The sequence below is a fragment of the Cyanistes caeruleus genome, chromosome 1 (assembly GCF_971803275.1).
Source record: "Cyanistes caeruleus chromosome 1, bCyaCae1.hap1.1, whole genome shotgun sequence".
Classification (NCBI taxonomy): domain Eukaryota; kingdom Metazoa; phylum Chordata; class Aves; order Passeriformes; family Paridae; genus Cyanistes; species Cyanistes caeruleus.
Genome location: NC_141701.1, coordinates 25578198 through 25597992, shown reverse-complemented (window position 1 = coordinate 25597992; position 19795 = coordinate 25578198). Strand labels below are relative to the sequence as shown.

General features: G+C 37.2%; 2 protein-coding genes across 4 annotated transcripts in view; one reads left to right on the top strand and one right to left on the bottom strand.

Moving 5' to 3' along the window:
• Positions 1-7827, top strand: part of NECAB1 (N-terminal EF-hand calcium binding protein 1) — a 51553-nt gene extending 43726 nt beyond the window's left edge. Inside the window, 4 exon segments of the mRNA XM_086883170.1 lie at positions 1363-1478; positions 3475-3552; positions 4560-4651; positions 7457-7827. Of these exon segments, the coding sequence (XP_086739296.1) occupies positions 1363-1478; positions 3475-3552; positions 4560-4651; positions 7457-7536 (366 nt within the window). The 3' untranslated portion in view covers positions 7537-7827.
• Positions 7828-9453: 1626 nt separating this feature from the next.
• Positions 9454-19779, bottom strand: C1H8orf88 (chromosome 1 C8orf88 homolog). Of its 3 annotated transcripts, none has more exons than XM_086883150.1 (6): positions 19674-19779; positions 17548-17639; positions 16664-16740; positions 14985-15069; positions 11437-11543; positions 9454-9732 (listed from the first exon to the last, which is right to left on the bottom strand). In XM_086883150.1, exons 2-6 carry the CDS (start codon positions 17633-17635, stop codon positions 9694-9696), a joined length of 396 nt encoding a protein of 131 aa, XP_086739276.1. In that variant the 5' UTR covers positions 17636-17639; positions 19674-19779; the 3' UTR covers positions 9454-9693. The 3 variants fall into 3 exon arrangements, with proteins under 3 accessions (XP_086739276.1, XP_086739259.1, XP_086739269.1); XM_086883133.1 differs by having other exon boundaries at positions 17548-17653; positions 19674-19763; XM_086883143.1 differs by having other exon boundaries at positions 17548-17750; positions 19674-19742.
• Between the last annotated feature and the right edge of the window lie 16 nt (positions 19780-19795).

Below are 19795 nucleotides of genomic sequence, written 5' to 3'. Positions count from 1 at the left end.
TGGTCTCTTTTGTTAAAAAATAATTTAAAAAATCTTTATCCTCACTTTTTCCAGTGATAAGAATCCATTTTACTTAGCAGAATACACTGTGCAAAAGTCAACAGAACAAAAAATTAGAATATGTGGGCAAAAGCTTTTATATTAATTTTCTGTATTGTTTTCAAAGGCTGGAGTGAGCCAAAACCTTAACACACATAAGGAGAAAAATGTGTCATTAATAAGATTTTTCAAATTTGTCAGCAATGTTTATGGTGTGGTAGCTTCTCTGCTCCAAGTGCCGCATGAATGTTTTAACCATTGTTGTACAGCCTCCCTCCCAAAACTGCTATAGGAAATCTTAAGAGGAAAAATGGAAGAATATCTTGTGCTCATTACAACCTACAAAAGCAAAATCATGACCAAAAATAAACTTACTGTTAAACAAGTTTATGTCCCAAGATTGATATATTAAATTCATGAACCTAACATTCTTTCATTTGAACCTAACAAAATGCAAAACAAATGTACATGAAAAAATATTCAATCACGGGAGTTGCATTAGATTTTTTTTTAAATGAGATTATGCAGCATTGCTACACAGACTGCCTATAATCCATGATATAAGAGTATTCATAATCAAGGCAGAAACCAAGTCAAAAACCTGTACAAGAAATTAAGTTGTACTCCTTAAGAAGCACAGCACAAAGTGTTGCTTTAAATATTCCATTAGTAAAGTTGACAAGCTTCAATAGATTAATCAATAAATAAACTACTTGAAAGAGCTAAATGATAATTATACTAATTCAGGATAAGTAGGTCTTCTGCACTGCTGACTGTTTCCATAGTCCTTTTATAAAGACTGTTCATTTTCCTGCAGAATTAAGGAGGGAAACCCCCCTCTCTATTCATCACTTAACATGGGTTACTTTAGGCATCTCATTCAGGTGAGGGTCAGGGCTCTAAAAGGTAAAAACTACCAAAGCCCCTTAACAAAACAACAATGCATCCAGTGCAGATTGTGGGGATATGCTCCTATCCCAAACCTCACAGCTGCTGGCAGACAGATTCATCCAAGGAAACACACTGACTTTATTACTGAACACATTTTTGCTTTGCCCTCTTCTGAAAAGATTCCTCCAGAGTTAGGTCAACTGTCTGAAGTGGACACTCTCGCCTAGACATAAGAGCCATGCTTGAGCATTTCTGCTTCTCCACCTCCAAATCACTAAAACAGGGACTTCAAACTTCAAGGGATCTTTTGTGGGTTTTCTTTTATGATTGTGGTTTGTATTGTTTCATGATAGGCTTTTCTGAGTTTAAAATATAAGGAATTCAGAGGAAGATGTGGCAGTAATATTCAGTAATATTGTAATGATTTTGTAGCAGCACATAATGATTGTTCAGCATCAAATGTCGGTGATAGAAGAAAAAGTGAAGGAATTCTGTCTTGCTCTGAAGCAGTACATGGAATCTGCTTCTGCTCAAGGTGGCTGCTTGCAGTAAGTACAATGTTATTGTCTTTGGGCTGAGGGAAGAAATGGAGTCTTTTTCCTTAATAACTCAGATTATTTATGAAGACAATACGTATGACACCTTTCTTGCTGGGTTATGTGTGTGTGTAAGATTCTCAAAGAGCTTTTCAAAGACACCTAGAACTAGAAAGATAAGTCAAAATGTGCAGATTTTAGGTCCTGTCACAAAATGACAGTACATCCCAAAGATGATAAACAACCTTTTCAGGCTTGTTAGCTCTGCAGGTCATCAGTCCATGACTTCTGGAAGCTCCTAGGCTGATACTCTTTATTGGAAAACTCATTTGACATGCTTCATTTGTGCTCACCTGGAGAAGGAGCAATTTATCAATTTGTTTGCCAGTTCTCTGCTTGAAAGCTTTCAGAATCTTCCCTTTAGGCTGTCATTGTAAAATTTCAATTCATAATAAAGAATTAGAAAAATTAAAAAGCAAAATTTTCAATGAAACTTTGCTTTTGCTTTGCTCCTTTTAGAATTAATAAAACATTAGGGCTGGGTTAAGAATAAATTTTAGTGGTTTACCACTGTACTTAGTTTCTGAATTTATCATAGTGGAGAGATCTATCATACATACAACAGACCGTTATGGGAAAGATATTTTTGTAATGTGTACATAATACACGATTTTCCTATATATTCAGAGACTCCCTATATATTTCAAAGACTGCCTATCACACACCTAATTTATGAGTCTTATTGCTATGAGATTATCACATTTAGGATTGTATCAATAGTGTTCACATAGACCAGAAAAATTAAGTTGGAAGAAGAGTGATCTTTCTGTAGTGGTTCACTTGTTAAGGCAGACTGATGAGGAAAATAAAATTCTCTTGTCGGCCAAGAGATGGAAAAATCCCCAATGAGAAGTCCTCCCAGCCTCCTCCCAGAAATGAACATCCAGCAAAACACTGGAGACTGGTGACTGCAGACTTGTCAGGGAAGAGAGATTACATGACTTCAGAGTGCAAGTTAACAAACGGTGGCAGAAAGTTTCTTTGCCAAGCTTACAGGCTTGCAAGCCTGTTATGCCACCTAATGGATGGGTTTTGCTGTAGCTGGAATTGACAGCAACTTGGTTTTTTCCAACAGCTTTTGATATTTTTACCATTTTACCATGCACTTTCACATACAGCAGAAGAAAACCAATAAATCATAAAACATTGCTGACTACATTCTGAAGCATAAACTGAGACCAGTTTTCAAGCCCATCATTAGTGAGGTCAGCAATCTCACACTTGGGCATATGGAAAAATCTGTATATATACGTTCTGTGCTATTTATCTAAACACTAATTTGAGTACCCAAATGAGTAAGTACCCTACAGGCTATAAAGCCTTTATGTTCAGGATAATAAACAGGATGATTCTGTGTAGAAGATCAATAGATATTCCATGGGTCATTTTTCACTCTTGAGAAACTCTTACTTGAATAACTTAAGAACAAGTAACTAGTACACAAAATATTATTTAAAAAGCATAACTGCAGCACATATCAGCCTATCTGGCTTTATACTCCATTATACATATACTTCATTTACTCCATTTGCTTTCAAAGCACCTAAATTCTATGACACTTTGATGCATCTCCCATACAAATGTTTAACTTATTAGATGATCTTCCCTGAACAGCTGTTTGATTAATTTTGTGTTTAGCATTTGCATAGAGAAATTTTGCTGTTGGAGGAATATAAAAAATTAATTTCATAAAAAATATTAATTAATAAAAATAAATATACAAGGGCTTTATTTTTAAAAGCTCAGATATTTGCAGTATATGGTCATTATGATCACTCATTTGTTAAGTTTACTAATTGGATTGGTTTTGTTTTTGGTTTTTTTGTTCTGTGGGTTTGTTTTTTTTTAAATCACTGCATTTGTTCCTACTCATAAGCAGTTAGGACCAAAATGTATATGTCGAATAACTTTGTTTTTCATTAAATTAGTTTTATTGTGAAATTTTTAGTGTTTCCATACGGAAACTTCCAAGTAATTTCCACTTCATTGTTTATGAGTTCTGGGAAAACAGCAATGCCTGGAATAGGTAAGTGTCAGGACTTTGGTAGTTTTCTCTTTTTTTTTTTTTGGTAATTCATGAAGTTTTGAAGGTTAGAAACCAATTGTGTAGAAGGACTGAGTACAAATTACTTTAAATACTGCTAACAGATCTTTTGCTAAATATGTCACAATTCATACTTCAGAACAATACTTTAGCTGCAAAAGACTTGTATATACTGAAATATAAATTAAAATGCCAGAAAGACAATGGTGATTATTCAAAAAAGTCTGAAAGTGAGTACATAAAGATAAAGCATTAGGTGGATGTTAGTTCATCAGAGACAGAAAACCAGGAAGAAAACAATATCACCAGTTTCATGGTAAAGAAATAAAAATACACAATTATTGAAACAGAAGATGTGCCAGCCCACAGCACACTTCAGCATGCAAGTAGTTATTGGGAGCTCTCCCAATACTTCTCAATCCACATCAAAGGAACCCATCCAACAGACTCCCAGAGCATCTCTTTTGGGCCCAAAATAGAAATTATTAAACATCCTACCAGCTGAATTCTTGCCTCCAGCAAGCAGATGACTAAGAAATTGAGTAGTCAAAAGGATTGTCCTTATCTACATTTAGCTAAAACTCTTAAATAAACCAACCCCATGATCCCAAATCCGTAGAGAGAGCCTGCTCTTAGGGAGATGGAGAAGTCTCTTGCAGCTTTGCTGCCTTCCTTTCAAACACAGCCCCAGTTTTACTGGATTTCCTATCACAAAGACTCAAGAACACTGGCAACCCATGTCAGCACTGTACTGGGTCACAACCAAGAGATGAGCATCAGACTGACAGCGAGCTGCACAGAAGAAAACCTGTGTTTAATAGAACATTCAGGCACTTCATAGCTTATCTGCTCTCCTCTCCCACTATAACTTTAACTTTTGAAGCACAGAATCTCTGTACAGCATTAACTGTGAAATTTCTAATGCTCATTAAAAAAAATTGAGCCTCTTTAAAAAACCTGCTACATTTTTATTTTTTATAATTATTCAGCCACCTTCAAATGAATTATGGCAAGGAATTCCAAAGAAGCAATGTGGATTTCTTAGAAACTCCAGAGCTCATCACAACAATGCTAGTCCCTGGTAAATACCAACTTTTCACATTATTTTTTTTTGTTCCATGTAAAAGGTTTTATTAGTGTGTTCCATATGCAAGACCACCCTTATTCAGATCATCTTTGATAAAGTGTAGAGGAGAAAAGGATTCCAAATGTTTTTATTTTAACCACATAAATATAAAATGCATCAGCAAGGAGAAGACCCACAGTACTTTCACACAGTGTGAAGTTACACTAATACACAATATTTAAGAAAATATCTAGAATAAACAATACTATCTGTGAATGATAAAATAGACACCATTTAAGCTTTTCAAGGAAAAAAATGCTTTCTGATTAAGGCTTCAATTTATTCCTACTTACATTTAAGGGAGCCTTAATTACAAATAATTAATATTTACTAACCAACTTGTACACACTTCCTGCTATGTTACAAGAAAGCAAGGTGGTAATGATTCCAAATTATTATTCTTAATACAAAGCAATCAGCATGCCACATCTTTCTCCTAGAAATAAGAGTTAAAAGACACAGTGCAGGTGCAGGATGAAGCAAAAAAGCATATGGGAGTGAAAGCATCACTCCCATACTTACAAAGAGAGGACAGTAATTTATTTTTTTTTTTATTTTATTTTAGGGAACACAGATCTATTACAATGAAGTCCTAAGTTTCTATGTCTGAGCACAGACTAAATTTAAAATATTAAAACCCCACTCAATAGAAAAATAAAAGTAGTCCTGTACCCAGGGTTTGTCCTTAAAAGAAACCAGCCAAGACATCTTCAGACCTCATGAGCCTGATGTGGACACAAAGTTATATGTCAGGGATTCCTGCAGAATCAGGAGATCAAAATTAATGACAAGTATCTCTGTAAATCTTGTATGTTACTGGGATGCTGCTGGATTTAAGACAAACTTGATTGCAGGAAACAATGAAGCCTTTTTCCAAAATTCTTTGTGTCCAAGAGACTGCACATGATCCATCACTGTTCCAGGGTGGTTTACTCACAGGTAAAGTACAATTAACATAAAATGTAAACATAATTTTTACGTGCCTAAATATGGAAGTGTCTGAAATTGGATTCCAAGTACTCATTAAAGCATTTACTCTGCCTGCTAAGAAGGATTTCAGTCTGCAGCACTTTGTCCTTGCAGACAGTTACCATAGAAACAGCATTTCTCACTGTGCACTCCTTGCTGGGGCTGTAGGGGGAGAGGCAATGGGAATTAATGCATTCACAGTTCTTTGTACAATTTTATACATTACCTGTAGTTTAGAAATCTGTGCAATGATTTGAACTCTGTTTCATGGCAAGAGCTTCCTACAGCTGATCTATACAAATCATATTTGTATTTGAAAGACAGAAAATGATCTTGAAGTAAAAAATGATGGATGCAATGCTACCAGTACACTTTACAAAAGAATTTTAGACACCATAAAGTGATATCACTGTAAAATCAGAAGGAAAAAACCCTAAACCCTATCTGCAATTAGAACACAGATAGGCTCTATTCTAAAAATAAATTTACCCTAGCTAAACTTCCCAACTTCTTTTACACATCTGGGTAGCTGAGAACTGAATCAATTGCGAATTGTAATCTGAATAAGGATACTTTTGTGGCCAAGAAATGAATCAGGAAGATAAGTTCTCACCATGACACAGTATTTATCCTAAAGAAAATTAATTTGCCATCAGTTAAGAGGAACCACAAGCTATTATAACCACTCATGCACCTGTTAACTCACCCAGTTGCTTCAGCCAATCTACCAGGGTGGAATGAATCACTCAGTTCATATTCAGTGAAAGTCGCATTTTTACACAATATCTGGAATTGAGGACTCTAGAGAACCTTTGGGAAAAGAAAACAAGCTAAGGGGGAACCACTGAACACTATAACCCATGAAATAAATAGTTAAATTGGGCATTTTGGGGGGCTGAAATGCATTAATCCACTGATGTTTTAGAGACTACTAACTAATAGCCTGAATTCAGGTAGGACTCTTGAGTATTTTCTCATATGTTTTCTTCATTAATAATAATTTTGATTAAAATAGCAATAATGGAATTAATACATAAGAAATTAAGTTCTGCTAATGAATTTGTGTAGTGTGAAACCTATGTAGTCTAGAACACCCCTCTACTAAGGGCATTTAGCATCTCAGATGCAGTCACAATTCCCTTCCTTCCTTCCTTCCCATCTCTCTCTCCATAAATCTTGTGGTTCCTCTCTGCATAAGGTTCCATTTCAAAAGGCCAAAGGCTAGAGATTGTGGGGAAGAAACACAGATTGGTTTCACCCCAGCATTGCCTATGAGCTGGTGATTACAGAACTTTTTATGTGAATGATATTTTACAAGTCCACCAATTCTCTTACTTTTAAGGACAAAAAGCTATTAATTCCTAGAGTTGTATAAAAGACCCATCAGATTTGAATAATGTCACCAGGAAAGCAAGTCATTAAAGCTAACATAACCACCCAGGGAACATAGTACTTGTCTTAAAAACTGACACACACAGCAGCACAGGACTGAGGATTTATTTAGTTTACTCTCAGGGGTCTGGGCACTTAATTCTATGCAGCCTATGACACGTTAATGCTTCTTTGGATGTTATCAAAAGGAGATATAATTCTCGTGATAAAGCTGCTTTCCCACCACTTACACCCAGTTCTCCCAGTATTCTGAGTATCTTTTTCTCACCAGTATTAGCTGCATATATAAATGAATGTTTCATTATACACATTATAGGTATTTTATTTAGAATTTTTACCAGAGGGAAAAAAAGAAATGCAATTTATGTTAGCAAATAAATAAATTCTGCTCTCTTTCAGCATCGTGGTGGGTCCTCAATATCAACTACAAGCCGTGGTTCCAAATAACGTTAATGTTGTATTATCTTTCATTACACTAACATTCATATTGCAGTGTACAGGTGAATTTATGATGTGATAACGTTTGTTATTATGGATGGGATCTTTTCAATTTTATCCATTCTAAAATCTGGAAAACTGTGCATTTATTCCCTTTTCTTCTTGTGACTAGTTCAGTGAAATGATGCATTCTAAAAACTGAAATAAGACAAATACGAAAAACTATTTATTTCTGTGACAGTCCAAACTGTCACAGGAAAGAATGTTATGAATGTATGACTAAATATTTGTGAAAAGTTTTATTACTCTATTAATAAACAACTATTACTTAATGCTGCTGTGGTCTCCTTTTACAAAAGGAAGAAGTATGAACCTGAACACACATTTTCATATGTCTGTGGAGAAGCTGTAAGCCATTAATGAAAACAATAAACATAGGGACAGTTCTTAGTGTTAATACTGAACTTCCCCTAGGATATTTTCTGCTCACAAAGAGATAAGGCAGTACTATCTTCTTTTAACAGACTCTTAGCCCTTACCCTCACAGGAGGAAACATATCTGCCTATCTGTTGTCACTACAGATCCCCAGACTGAGCATTGCACAACTTCTATGTCCTGACCACTCATAAAATATTTTTTAGATCTCTGGCAGGTCACTGCAAAATTGTTAGAGAAACTGCAGTTACAGCATAAATAGCCACAAACCTCGAGTTTGGTTCTAGCAGGGTGCAGGGCTACTGTATACCCTTGACTGATGAACAGCACCATGTCCATGAGGGAGATCACCCTTTTCAACCAGCATGCAGCTTTGGTAGAGATGTACATGGAGCACTGAGGGAGGAAAGGGGACATCCACCGAGCCAGCCCGGTCAGCTCAATTAACTTGGTCATCAGTGGGGTGACAGATGTTGCAGCCAGACTGCCCTCACGTCCAGGGGCCCGGGGGTCCTGGTTGACTGAGCATGAGCCAGCAGTGCCCTGGCAGCCAGGAGGGCCAGCCCTGTCCTGGGGTACATCAGGCACAGCATGGCCAGCTGGGCTAGGGAGGGGATTGTCCTGCTCTGCTCTGCACTGGGGCAGCCTCAGCTCCAGTGCTGGGGACAGGTCTGGGCACAACCGTGTAAAAGAGAGATAAAGCTATTTAAGAGTCCAAAGAAGGGCCATGAGGATGATGAAGGGCCTACAGGGGAAGCCATACAAGGTGCTGCTGAGGGCACTTGGTTGGTTCAGCCTGGAGGAGACTGAGAAGAGATTTCATGGCAGTCTGCAACTTCCTCATGAGAAGAGAAAGGATGGGTAGCCATCTCTTCTCTCTGGTGAGAGTGACAAGTGACCCGAGGGAATGGCATTAAACTGTGTCAGGGGAGCAGGCAAGTTGGATTATCAGGGAAAGGTTCTTCACCTAGAGGGTGGTTGGGCATTGGAACAGGCTCCCCAGGGAAGTGGTCACAGCACCAAGAGTTCAAGAAGCATTTGGACAATGCTCTCAGGTACATGGTGTGATTCTTGGGGATGGCACTACACAGGGCCAGGAATCAGACTTTGATGATCCTTATGAGACCCTTCCAATTTAAGGAATGCAATGCATAGGCAGGTCTCCTGTTCTGATCCAGGATGAGAGAAAATTTCTCTTGTTAGTGAAACTATTACTAGTAAGAGTCTTCATACCTTCAAAGGAGGTATGTGTATCCACAAAATATTAAGGAATATCTTGTGTCAAGATGAAGATTTCAAATTAAGAAGCAGCAAATCAAGTTTCATCAAACAAACCTCAAAAACTAAGGAGTAGATACCCTAAGACATTGAGATTTGACACAGCCAGTATTCATTGTTCCATATTTATTTCTGAGGAAGGGAGTTGGGAGCAAGCAAGAAGTGCCAGTCAAGTGTTTATTTAGAATTTATGGTTAGGCAAAATATATGGCTACATAAAAGAAACAATTCAATGACAAAATTCTGCCACACCAATATGTCAAATTATTTATTTTCACTTTAATCATATTACCATTTCAGGCATTACAAATTAAAGGTTTGTCTCTTAAAGCATTCAGGCAATTACAGGAAGAAACAGGCATTTTCATACGTTTCACAGGGTCGTACTTCCATCTGCAGGCACCCAAGTGCCTGCAAAAATCTTGAAGACCTACATCAAATGTAGCTCCCTCATTTATGGACTTTGGATCCTCCAAACAACATGTCACTTCTTACAGATGTCAATGAAAGGTTTGTTCTTTACCTGTAAGACAAACCAACCCTCAAATTACTTCAGCTATAATAGGTCATTTCAAGTTTTCATTTCAGTTTGCTTGTAACTCTTTTCTACTCCATGTACATTCCACAATTGAGATTTTTTTTTATTATGGAAACTGTTCTATTTTCATTAATCATAGAGACTTCATCTAAAATTTTCTTGTTGTGTGTCAACACAGTAACATACATTCAAATGCTGAGCTAAGTATTGGTAGCCCTGATCTCCACATCTCAAAAAACCCCAGTGTCCTACAGGACAAATACAGTCCACAGTCCCTCAACTGTAAAAACTGCATCTCCCTCGTACAAGTAATTCTAGGAAGTTTTCTTCATCTGAAAATACAACTGTTACTCATAAATGGGCACATATTTCAGCAGTGGCTTCAAAAATTCAGAACTAGGCCAGTCTTTAGCATGAACTGCCTGAATATCCAGCTCAGCAGCAAACTGTAGAAAACCACCTGCTCCAAAATACAAGCTCACTGACGCTGTATGATTGTCTATCATTAGAAATTTATTTGCAGGCCACCTTCTGACACTTTTAAGCATAATTCACTTAATTTACACATGCATCTCATCAATCCCTCTGGTTTCTGTGCAGGAAAATAGATGATGTGATCAGTCAACAGGCTGGAATTTTGGATGAACTAGGTGATCTCACTGATTTCTGTAGGGACCCTCCCTTTTCTAGGAATGTAAACATCTGAAAGCAAACAGATCATCAAAATTTGCCACTCTAAGAAATACAGGTGGTAGGAGTGGGGGAAAGTTAGGAAATTAAAGGAAATTAAACTTTAAAAGGAAATTAGGAAATTTCCTTAGGAAATCAGGAAATTAAAGAGCTAAGACTTCTGAATCTGAAGTCAGGTTTTCAAACAAATAAAGCTTTCATCTTGAGGGTAAATAGAAAGACATAAAAAGCACGATCAGGGAAAGCTGATTATGGTCCTATGTTATTTAATTTTTGTTTCTTCAAAGGACAGAAATTTTAAGTTTAAAAATGCTTCCAAATGTGGCCTACACAATCATCATGTGGACACACTTCTCCATAACAGGAATCCTATTTCTAACAGGACTACATCTCAATGATCTCAAAAGCAACCTAGTATGTAGCCTAATTTGATATGATGTTTACATAGAAGATTTTCCCACACTTGGAGACTGGAATGCGATCCAGTTTTCTCGTAGTGTATGAAGTATTTGACGACTCTTTCATCACAAAAATAAAGGTAGCACACATGGATATCCTTCACAGTCATCATTCACTTCTATTAATTTCTCCCCAAAACCAAAGATAATGATAATACAAACTGCAATGAGCTCATTAATTGTTTTGTAGTGGACACTGATGCATAAACAATTCCAACATGGATTAAAACTTTTACCAAGCTGGAAATTTATCAAGATTGCTCTCTTTTCTTTTGAAAACATGGAAGTATATCTGATCTTTTTCCTGTAAACAAATTAAAAACTCTTTTCCTTTATATGGCAAAGGGGTACCCAGGGTAAGATGTCAAATACCAACAGGAGAAGTTACATACAAAAGTTGTGCTGAACTACACAATCTGTCCTTTGAAGGTTTTACCAATTCAGCAGGCCAGTTTAAAGGAAAATGTTTCCTTTCAAAAGGCTTATCAAAACCTCCATGGATGATTTTATAACTTCACTTACTACAAAAAAATGCACTTACTGGCTTTTCAAGTACAATTGGGTGATCAGGAAGAAACTCTGGTTTCTTCTGAGAGAGAGAAACATTTGAAAGCTTCAGAAGGAAATCTCTGCTGTATTGGATCCTTTCTGTGAATATACAAAATCACTAAGTTCAACATTCTTGTTTAAGGGATTAAGATTGGGAATTCAGAAAAATTATTTGGTTACTTATAAAATGGTAGAAATACTACATGTGGAATATAAAAATCAGTTTTAAAAACAGAAGTGATTTAGGTCTTATCTGGCATGAGGAAAATTTGAAGTAAATTACAGAGCATTTCACTTTAACTGTATCAAACTGACACAGTAAATCAACACAAAAGAAGAAAAAAGGTGAATCCAAGCATACACCAGACAGACTCCCTGTATCTTGCTCTAATTAGCAGAAACACCACAAACTGGTCTTGAAACCCACAAGAAAATATGTTTATAACTCACTCCAAAGTGGCACCTATTTCTGAGGGACAGATAACTGTCTCCTTTCTTGGAGCTAGTCAGTTAAATGTCTTTCAACACCTAGAAGGAATGATGAGATCTGCTGCATGTAAAATGGCAAACAGATTTATAGCAGTGAAATACTTTTGAGGGATTATACCGTATCAACAAGAGTCAGAGCCTTTGCTCAGAACATGCAGGTTTCTCATTTGAGCTTATAGCACTATTTCTACTATGTCACAGCTTTGTATATAGTATGTCTAGCAATGTCTGTATTTAAACTGATATTCTCAAACAAGAGAAGAAACAAGAGGAAAGGAATTAGGCAAAGAAGGAACAAATTTTATCTCTGGTCCTTGATGCTTATTCCTTTAGGAATCATGGGATTCCTACAAGATTGTCACTTGATGAACAACAGTTTTTGTTTCTCAGACTGCAGAATGATGAAAAGAGACTGATGTCAACTATGACATGAATTTTTTCCTGCCTTTGAACACAAACAATGCAGTAACTTGTGAACCTAAGGGAGGGCATGTGAGGAACTTTGAAAAAAACAGTTTAAAGAATACAAGAATAGTGCAAAACTTATGGCTTGTAGTTTCCTCTCCTTTATTAAAAACCTATGAAGACAATGACTTCTGTAAGGCCTCTGACACAATCCCCCACAACATCCTTCTCTCTAAATTGGAGAGATGTGGATTAAATCGGGGGACTGTTCACAGGGTGAGGAACTGGTTGGATTGCTGCATCTGATCTCCTGTTGGAACAAGTCCAGAGCAGAGTCCCTAAGTTGATCACAAGGCTGGAACACCTATCCTATGAAGACAGGCTTAGATAGTTGTTCAGCCTGGAGAAGAGAAGGCTCTTGGGAGACTTTGGGGAAGCCTTCCAGTACCTAATGGAGGCCTACAAGAAGGATAGAGAGGGGGACTTTTCAGGGGCATGTAGTGATAGGAAAAGGGGGAATGGCCTTAAGCTGAGGGACAGTAGGTTTAGATTAGATATGAAAATGAAATTCTTTACTGTGAGGATGGTGAAGCACTTGAAAAGGCTGCACAAAGAAGTTACGGATGCCCAATCCCTGGGAGTGTTCAGCATCATGCTGGGTGGGGCTTTCAGTAACATGGTGTAGTGGCAGGTGACCCTGCCCATGGCAGAGGGGCAGAACCTGATGATGTTTTAGGCCTCTTCAACCCAAACCATATTATGATCCAAAGAGTAGTGGTCATGTCTGGATGTAGATCAGTGAGTGATGAATGGTATCCCTCAGAGTTTCTTATTTGGACCAGTACTGTTGAGTGTCTTCATCAATGACAGACAGTGGGATGAACTGCACTTTCAGCAAATTTGCAGGTAACACCAAGCTGAGTGGTGTGGTTGACACACCTGAAGGACAGGATACCATCCAGAGAGACCTGGAAAAGCTCAAGAAGTGGGCCCATGGGAACCCCATGCTGCACTTAAGAACTGCAGAGACAGATAATTCAAAGCACAGTACTGCTGAAGAGATATCAAATGGAAATTATTATCTGGAACTTGAAGTACAGCTGAACATAAACAGAGTTCTAGAAGAAATTTTACTGTGCTAGGAAAAGAAGAAAACAAAATACTTGTTTGTAAGCAGTAGCTGAATTGTAGGACCTCTAAAGCTGTGTAACTCTGAAGGAAATATTACAACAATCAGCAAACAAACAAAAGCCCTTTGAAAAAAAGTGTGATAAAAAGTTCAACAGTGCGGAGAACTGTGGAATAGACTCAGGGAGGCATCACAGAACAATTAACCACTGAAAAACTGATCCAAAGAGACGGCTTATGCAAGAGACCAGGATCTGATGAGAACCTGCTTAAGATCTTGTAGAACAAAACAATCTCTACCCACCACAAGCAGAATTGATGAGAAAGGATCAGAAAGACACCACCAGACCGATAGAACTTGACAAGTCTGTCACCTAACTAGATCCAAAAACCCGAACTTTCTTCTATTTATCAAGATCAAAAATAGAAGAAATTAACCTGAGTTTGAAAGGAGATACATGGAAGACTTATTTTCAAGTCAGTAACACACAACAGAACAGAACTAATGCTCAAGACCCTGAGAGATGGGAACCTAAGACTGACAAAAATACAAAAGCCTCATTAAAACTTAATATAATTCTTTCAAATTTTGAGTATGAAGAATAAAAGAACAAACCACATCTTCAGAGATTACTTAAGGATTGGAGATTACAGAAGGATGCCTGATTACAGGCAGACATGGACAAAATAAAGAAACTCTCAATAAACCGGCTACCTAACCTGGGTCACTGATGCCGTTTCTGTGATATGTTTAAGAATGAAGAATTAGGTAAGAAGCAGGAAGTACTGTGAGAATGCATTTGAAATCTGAGATTATCCCTTAATGAAGAAAAAAAGGAGTAAAATTTTGACTTGGTTAAACTACCAATTCTCTATGAGTACAGTGGCATGCATCACAGAGAGAAAACCATTAGAAGCTAACCTTAAGGACAGTACTGACACAAAAACAAATCATTCAGGATAATAATAAAAATTAACAATAAACCAAATTAATAATAATAAAAATTTAATTAATATCTAACCACCCAAATACTATTATTTTACAAGAAAGCCGAAATCCTGAGTTCTTAACTTGATTACATTCGTCTGTATGCCACAACTGAGCCCTGCAACAGGCTAAAGGATGCAAATCAAATTCATACTTCTACACACACAGGCAATCTATACAAACCAAGGATTTTGTGTGAAGAATCTTTTTATGTTTGGAGTCTGTTTTTTCAGGGGGTTGGTTGTAGTTTTTATTTGTTTGGTTGGTTTGGTTTGTTTGGTTTTTTTTAAGACAGTTATACCCCTATATGAAAGCAAGTCTACCAGTTTTCCACCTCAGTTATGGTCAAATTTTACACCTTTTACACTCCCTAGAGTGTTATGTGAAAAGCAGAAAAGTTTCATATTCTCCAAAATATTAATGTGCTAGCTGATCAGAAACCATAAAGTGCAGCCCACATCACTTCAAAGCTCAGTTGTCCTCCATCCAGAAAATACAGTCCTGACACAGCTCCCCATGCAGTATTTTACCTTTTTTTGCTCCTGATTCATGTTGTTTTGGTTGACAGAGCATCACAGTTTGAGTTAAGATCTTCACTTCAGTCATTTCCGATGACTAAAACAGGAAGGAAAGTGATGAAGCTTATCTCCTTAAAGCATACTAAAACAAGGATATATGTTTCTTAGTTAAAAGTAACAGTTGTAGCACAGCTTAATTGGAACCTGTAGAATGTAACTCTTGACTGCAAACAATAAGGAAATAGTTTGATAAAACAATATGTCTGAACATACCAGAGAGACATTTTTTACACAGAATTTTACAGTGCTACAGCTAGGTTTTAAAATAAACACATTTATCCCCTCCTTTTCTATTATCCCACCTAGAACACAGTCACAAGCTACATTCAGGAATAATACAGGCAGGAAGGACCTTAAGACCCAAGGATGGACTTGGATTCTCTCACTTAGCAAAAAGGTTTGCTTCATAAGCACCAAGACCGAATATCCACAGTATAATGCCAAGTTTTTCCCAGCTGTCAAAACCTTGAAGAACGTGTTTTGGAAAGTTGAAAAGCAGTTTATCCTCAAGAGCTTGTCTTAGCTCTGAAAAGGTTGTACAGGTTTGAAGAATATTAACATCACTTTGAGTCAGATGGGAAGTGGGAAAAAACTGAAAATTGCTCATCAAGATAGGAGACTATTCAGATGATACTTGGGGTACCCATGAAACAGTTCATGGTCAAAACTATTATTAAAATTTCTTTTCCGTATACAATATTAAAGAAGACATTTTAAAAAATATAAAAAATACATCTATACTTATATCAAACAAATGCAATATGCAGCTACATGTAGCTAAACACTGATGAAACTGAGTATTACAACACTGATGACCAGAGGCTTATTTAAAAGGGAGAAGTTTGTTCTCCTCAGTAATTACTGCTCAAGAGACAACTCAAGATAAGCTTGCAAGACCTTGACTTTTTTTTTATTATTTTTTTAAAGTAAAAGGCAGCTTGCAGAAGCTTAATACAATGAAGAAGGACTACAGAATTACTAAAACCCTTCTAAAATAATAAAAAAATAAAGTAAAAATTAAGGAACATTTGTTCTAACAAAACCCCTTATCTATCAATGCTTTGAAAAAACATTTAAATCAGAATCAACAGAAAGGCAAATTCAAGCTATGAAACATGATGCATTCCAGTTGGAAGACTTAAAACTTCATTTTCCAGGAAACAGCTACAACCAATTTCAAGTCTGAAAAACATATCCATACCATGTCCAAAGCCAAGCACTTCCACCAATAAAGCATAAACTTTTATGATGTTTGCTGTCTCAAATGAATTTGTGCATGTGCTAACAACAAAAAAAAATCCTATTTTTTTATTTACACATAATAAGTGAAGACAGAATACATACATTCTAAATTTAAAAGAGCTGACTTAAATTCAGTGAGGACTAAAGAAATGCCACAGATTTTCAGAAGAATCTTAAATTCCTAAGCTGCATTTTTCAGATATTAATGCTTGCAAATACCAGAGAAAAGCATTCCTGAAACTTATAATACTTTTTAACAGTTCTGACACTGCTGGTTTAAAACATTCAGAGTCAAGGACACTCCTGGATGGAAATAGTTTTCATCTGGTTACATAACAGATCAGCTGATCTTCAATTTATAAATAATTATATATTTAGTCAATACTCACCCAGTTAACCTTACTCTGCAAACATACTTCAGTGCTGCTGGGTAATTCAGTCCGAATGTTTAAAGCAATGGGTGATGCTGATGAGCATAAAACATCAGGAAAAAACAATTTCAGTAGATTCCACAGTATTATTTTGTGATACTTGCCCCAAGAACACTCCTTCTTGCACAGAGACTATATGGGCATTTATTCACAGCTTAGAAGCTCTAGATCACCACAAGACCCCTTTTCCATTTCTTCCATAAATTTTATACAAAGTAAAAATTTATGATGTCACTTAGCTTTAGTCCACATCAGCACAGCTGATGATTTTATGACCACCAAAAATTTCTAACTTAACAATAATAACAACTGTAATACTGCAATATCTAGGCTTTAATCTATAGAGGTTTAAAATTTAAACCAAAATATTCACACCTAACGTGAATACTGCATGATTTTTTTTCTTAAAATTTTGTGGGGTTTTTTATCATTTTGAATTTGTATGAAAGCTAGGTAAGAACAATGCAGTGCAGTGCACTGTACTTGCAATAAAACCTAAATAATCTGTTAAATTATGTGTATTTTATGTTTTCAATTGTTGGAGTCAGCTACCCCAAGAAATCCAAATTTAATGGAGAAGCCCGATCTCGCTTTCTGAAGCTACATTTCAGATGCCAAGCTAGAAGAGCAGTACCAAAGAGCTCTGCATAAACCTAATATAGTTTAAATTCAGATTTTATCACAGAGATGATGTAGTAAGATCAACACACAGCAAGGTATTTACTCACTGTAGTTTAACAAAGTAATTTAAAAACAGAACAAAACAAAACAATCCTTGTTACTTCCCTAAACCATAATCCAAACCTTGGTAAAGTGAACTGCACCTGAGCCATGCTACTCACCTTGTTTAGAAGACAGTTGATGTGCAGGTCGTGCTGGCTGAAGGGATTTACCAATAAACTTTTTTGCTTCTGTAACATTTTGAAACATCGCACTTCAAAAAAGCAGCTGAAATCATTAGCATTCAGTTTCACATACAGATGTTAAGCAAGAAGAGCAATCTACCTACTCCTTGTTAGTTGCATTTGACAAGGCAATATTATATCTGGGCAGGAAAAAGCAGAAAGGTCTGATGTGTAAATTTTTTTAGATGATTGAACATGCTGGATAAAATTTGCATGAAGACAGAATCAGACATTTCTCTCATTTTTCCTTCCAATTGAGCTACCCTAGTTTCTTCTCCAGAAGATTCTTTACCTGTATGTCTCTGTGCATGTTTGGAGAAAGGAGATGGGGACATGATGGAAATAAGGGGGTTTCTAACATTTCAGTTCAGTGAGTTTTTAATTAATTAGCATCAGCATGCCCCTTATCAATCTGCTGTCTGCACAGGAGTTCCTTACATATCTATATAGATTTACAGGACTGTTTTTTAATAGCTACTTAATTAGCTAAGGTGGTGCTGGGCTGAAAAATCTCACACTTTAAATAAGCAACCAGTTGGAAAATGTTCATTTGTAGTACCTGTATCTTTATGTATCTCCTTCTCATTCCCATCTCTTTTGTCAACTGGGAGATTTTATGCTTTTTATGATTCAGCTTTTTTTAGAGGATAAGAATCCCAGAAAGAACAACCTCCACTATAAAAATTATACTGATTTTTTTTTTTCTCTAAGAAAGTTTACAAGACAAGGGAATAATTGTTATGGCAAAACAAAAAATTCATTAAATAATCATGACTGCAAGAGTTACAACTACATTTTCCATATTCAGTATGAAACAGGAAAAGAGAAGCTAGGATATCAGACCCAGTATCATACCCAACTTTAGCTGGTCTTTGTGTTATAGGAAGAAAACTAAAAATCATCAGAGAATTTACTACATTATAATTTTTTTAACGCTTCTAACATAGTCAAATAACAATTTTCCAACACATGAAGTTTGAGCCCACCCAGGTCTAGAAAACATCTCTTTGATGGTTATTGTCTGAATTAGAACAATTTAACTAAAGCTAGGGAAAAAAAAATCTGGTTTGATTCTCAAATTTTCCTACCCGATCATCTTAAAAAAGGAAGACTTCAAAGCTGCAGTCAAAAGCAGCAATGAAATTTCCTGCAGCTGAATTAACTAAGACTACAAATATGGATGACATATTTAATTTTACCCATATTGGGAATGCTTGTATAAATCACAGTCATCCTAGCTAGTGAATTTCCACAGAAAGCAATGCAGTAATAATACACGTTTGCATCAGAAGAGTGAAAAAAAACCAACAAAACAGGCAAGTTTTCGTTCATGCCCTGATGACAAATGATATGCACGCTTTTTAAAAACAGGAAACCTGTTTAAGAGGCTGGCTAGCTGCTAGAATGCAGCACACATCTATTTTTTTGTAGTGTTCTGACAATGAAAACAAGTTGTGTGGTGACAGCAAAACAACACATTTTTCTACTCTTCCCTGACCCTCCCCTAGGAAGACTCTAGAAAAGATCTCAACAAGTTATCTAGCCCAATCTGCTCAATTAATAATGTTCCTTCTGACCAGTATCAAGGAAAGTGGAGAAAGATTCGTTTTAATAGCTGAGAAATAAACTGCTTCCATGAGAGACTTCTGCAGTAGGGGCAGCATCCCAAGAATTCCCCCTTCCAAGGCCACACCGCTGCTCTGGGGTCACCCCGTGGGAGACCTGCCCAGCACAAGGGAAGCCTTCTGGCACCAGCAAACAGGCCTAGGAACAGTTCTGTAGAACCCAGAAATTTTTTTTTAGTATCTTAACAAGCTGCGCATTGACAGCAGCCATCCTCCAAGAGCCTATCTCAAGTGTCTAAAGGCGTGAAGGGGATTTGACGCTATTTTCGTGGAAAATCCCCACGAGTAATCAGAAACTGACCGTCCCCCCTCGCCCGAAATGGCACCGCACTGGGAACCCCACAGATCCCAAGAAACAAAACCTCCCTCCGCCATCCGGCCCAGAGCCCCCTGCCCAGTCCTCAAGCTCCCCTTTGGGCCGGGGGACGCCCAGCCCACCTCCAGCCGCCGGCAGCACCCCTGTCCCGCGATGCCGCTGGCCGTGGGTCCCGCTGAGCCCGCTCCGTCCCTCAGCGCGGCCGGGCGGGGCGGCCTTCGCGCGGCGGCTCAGCCGCGGCCGC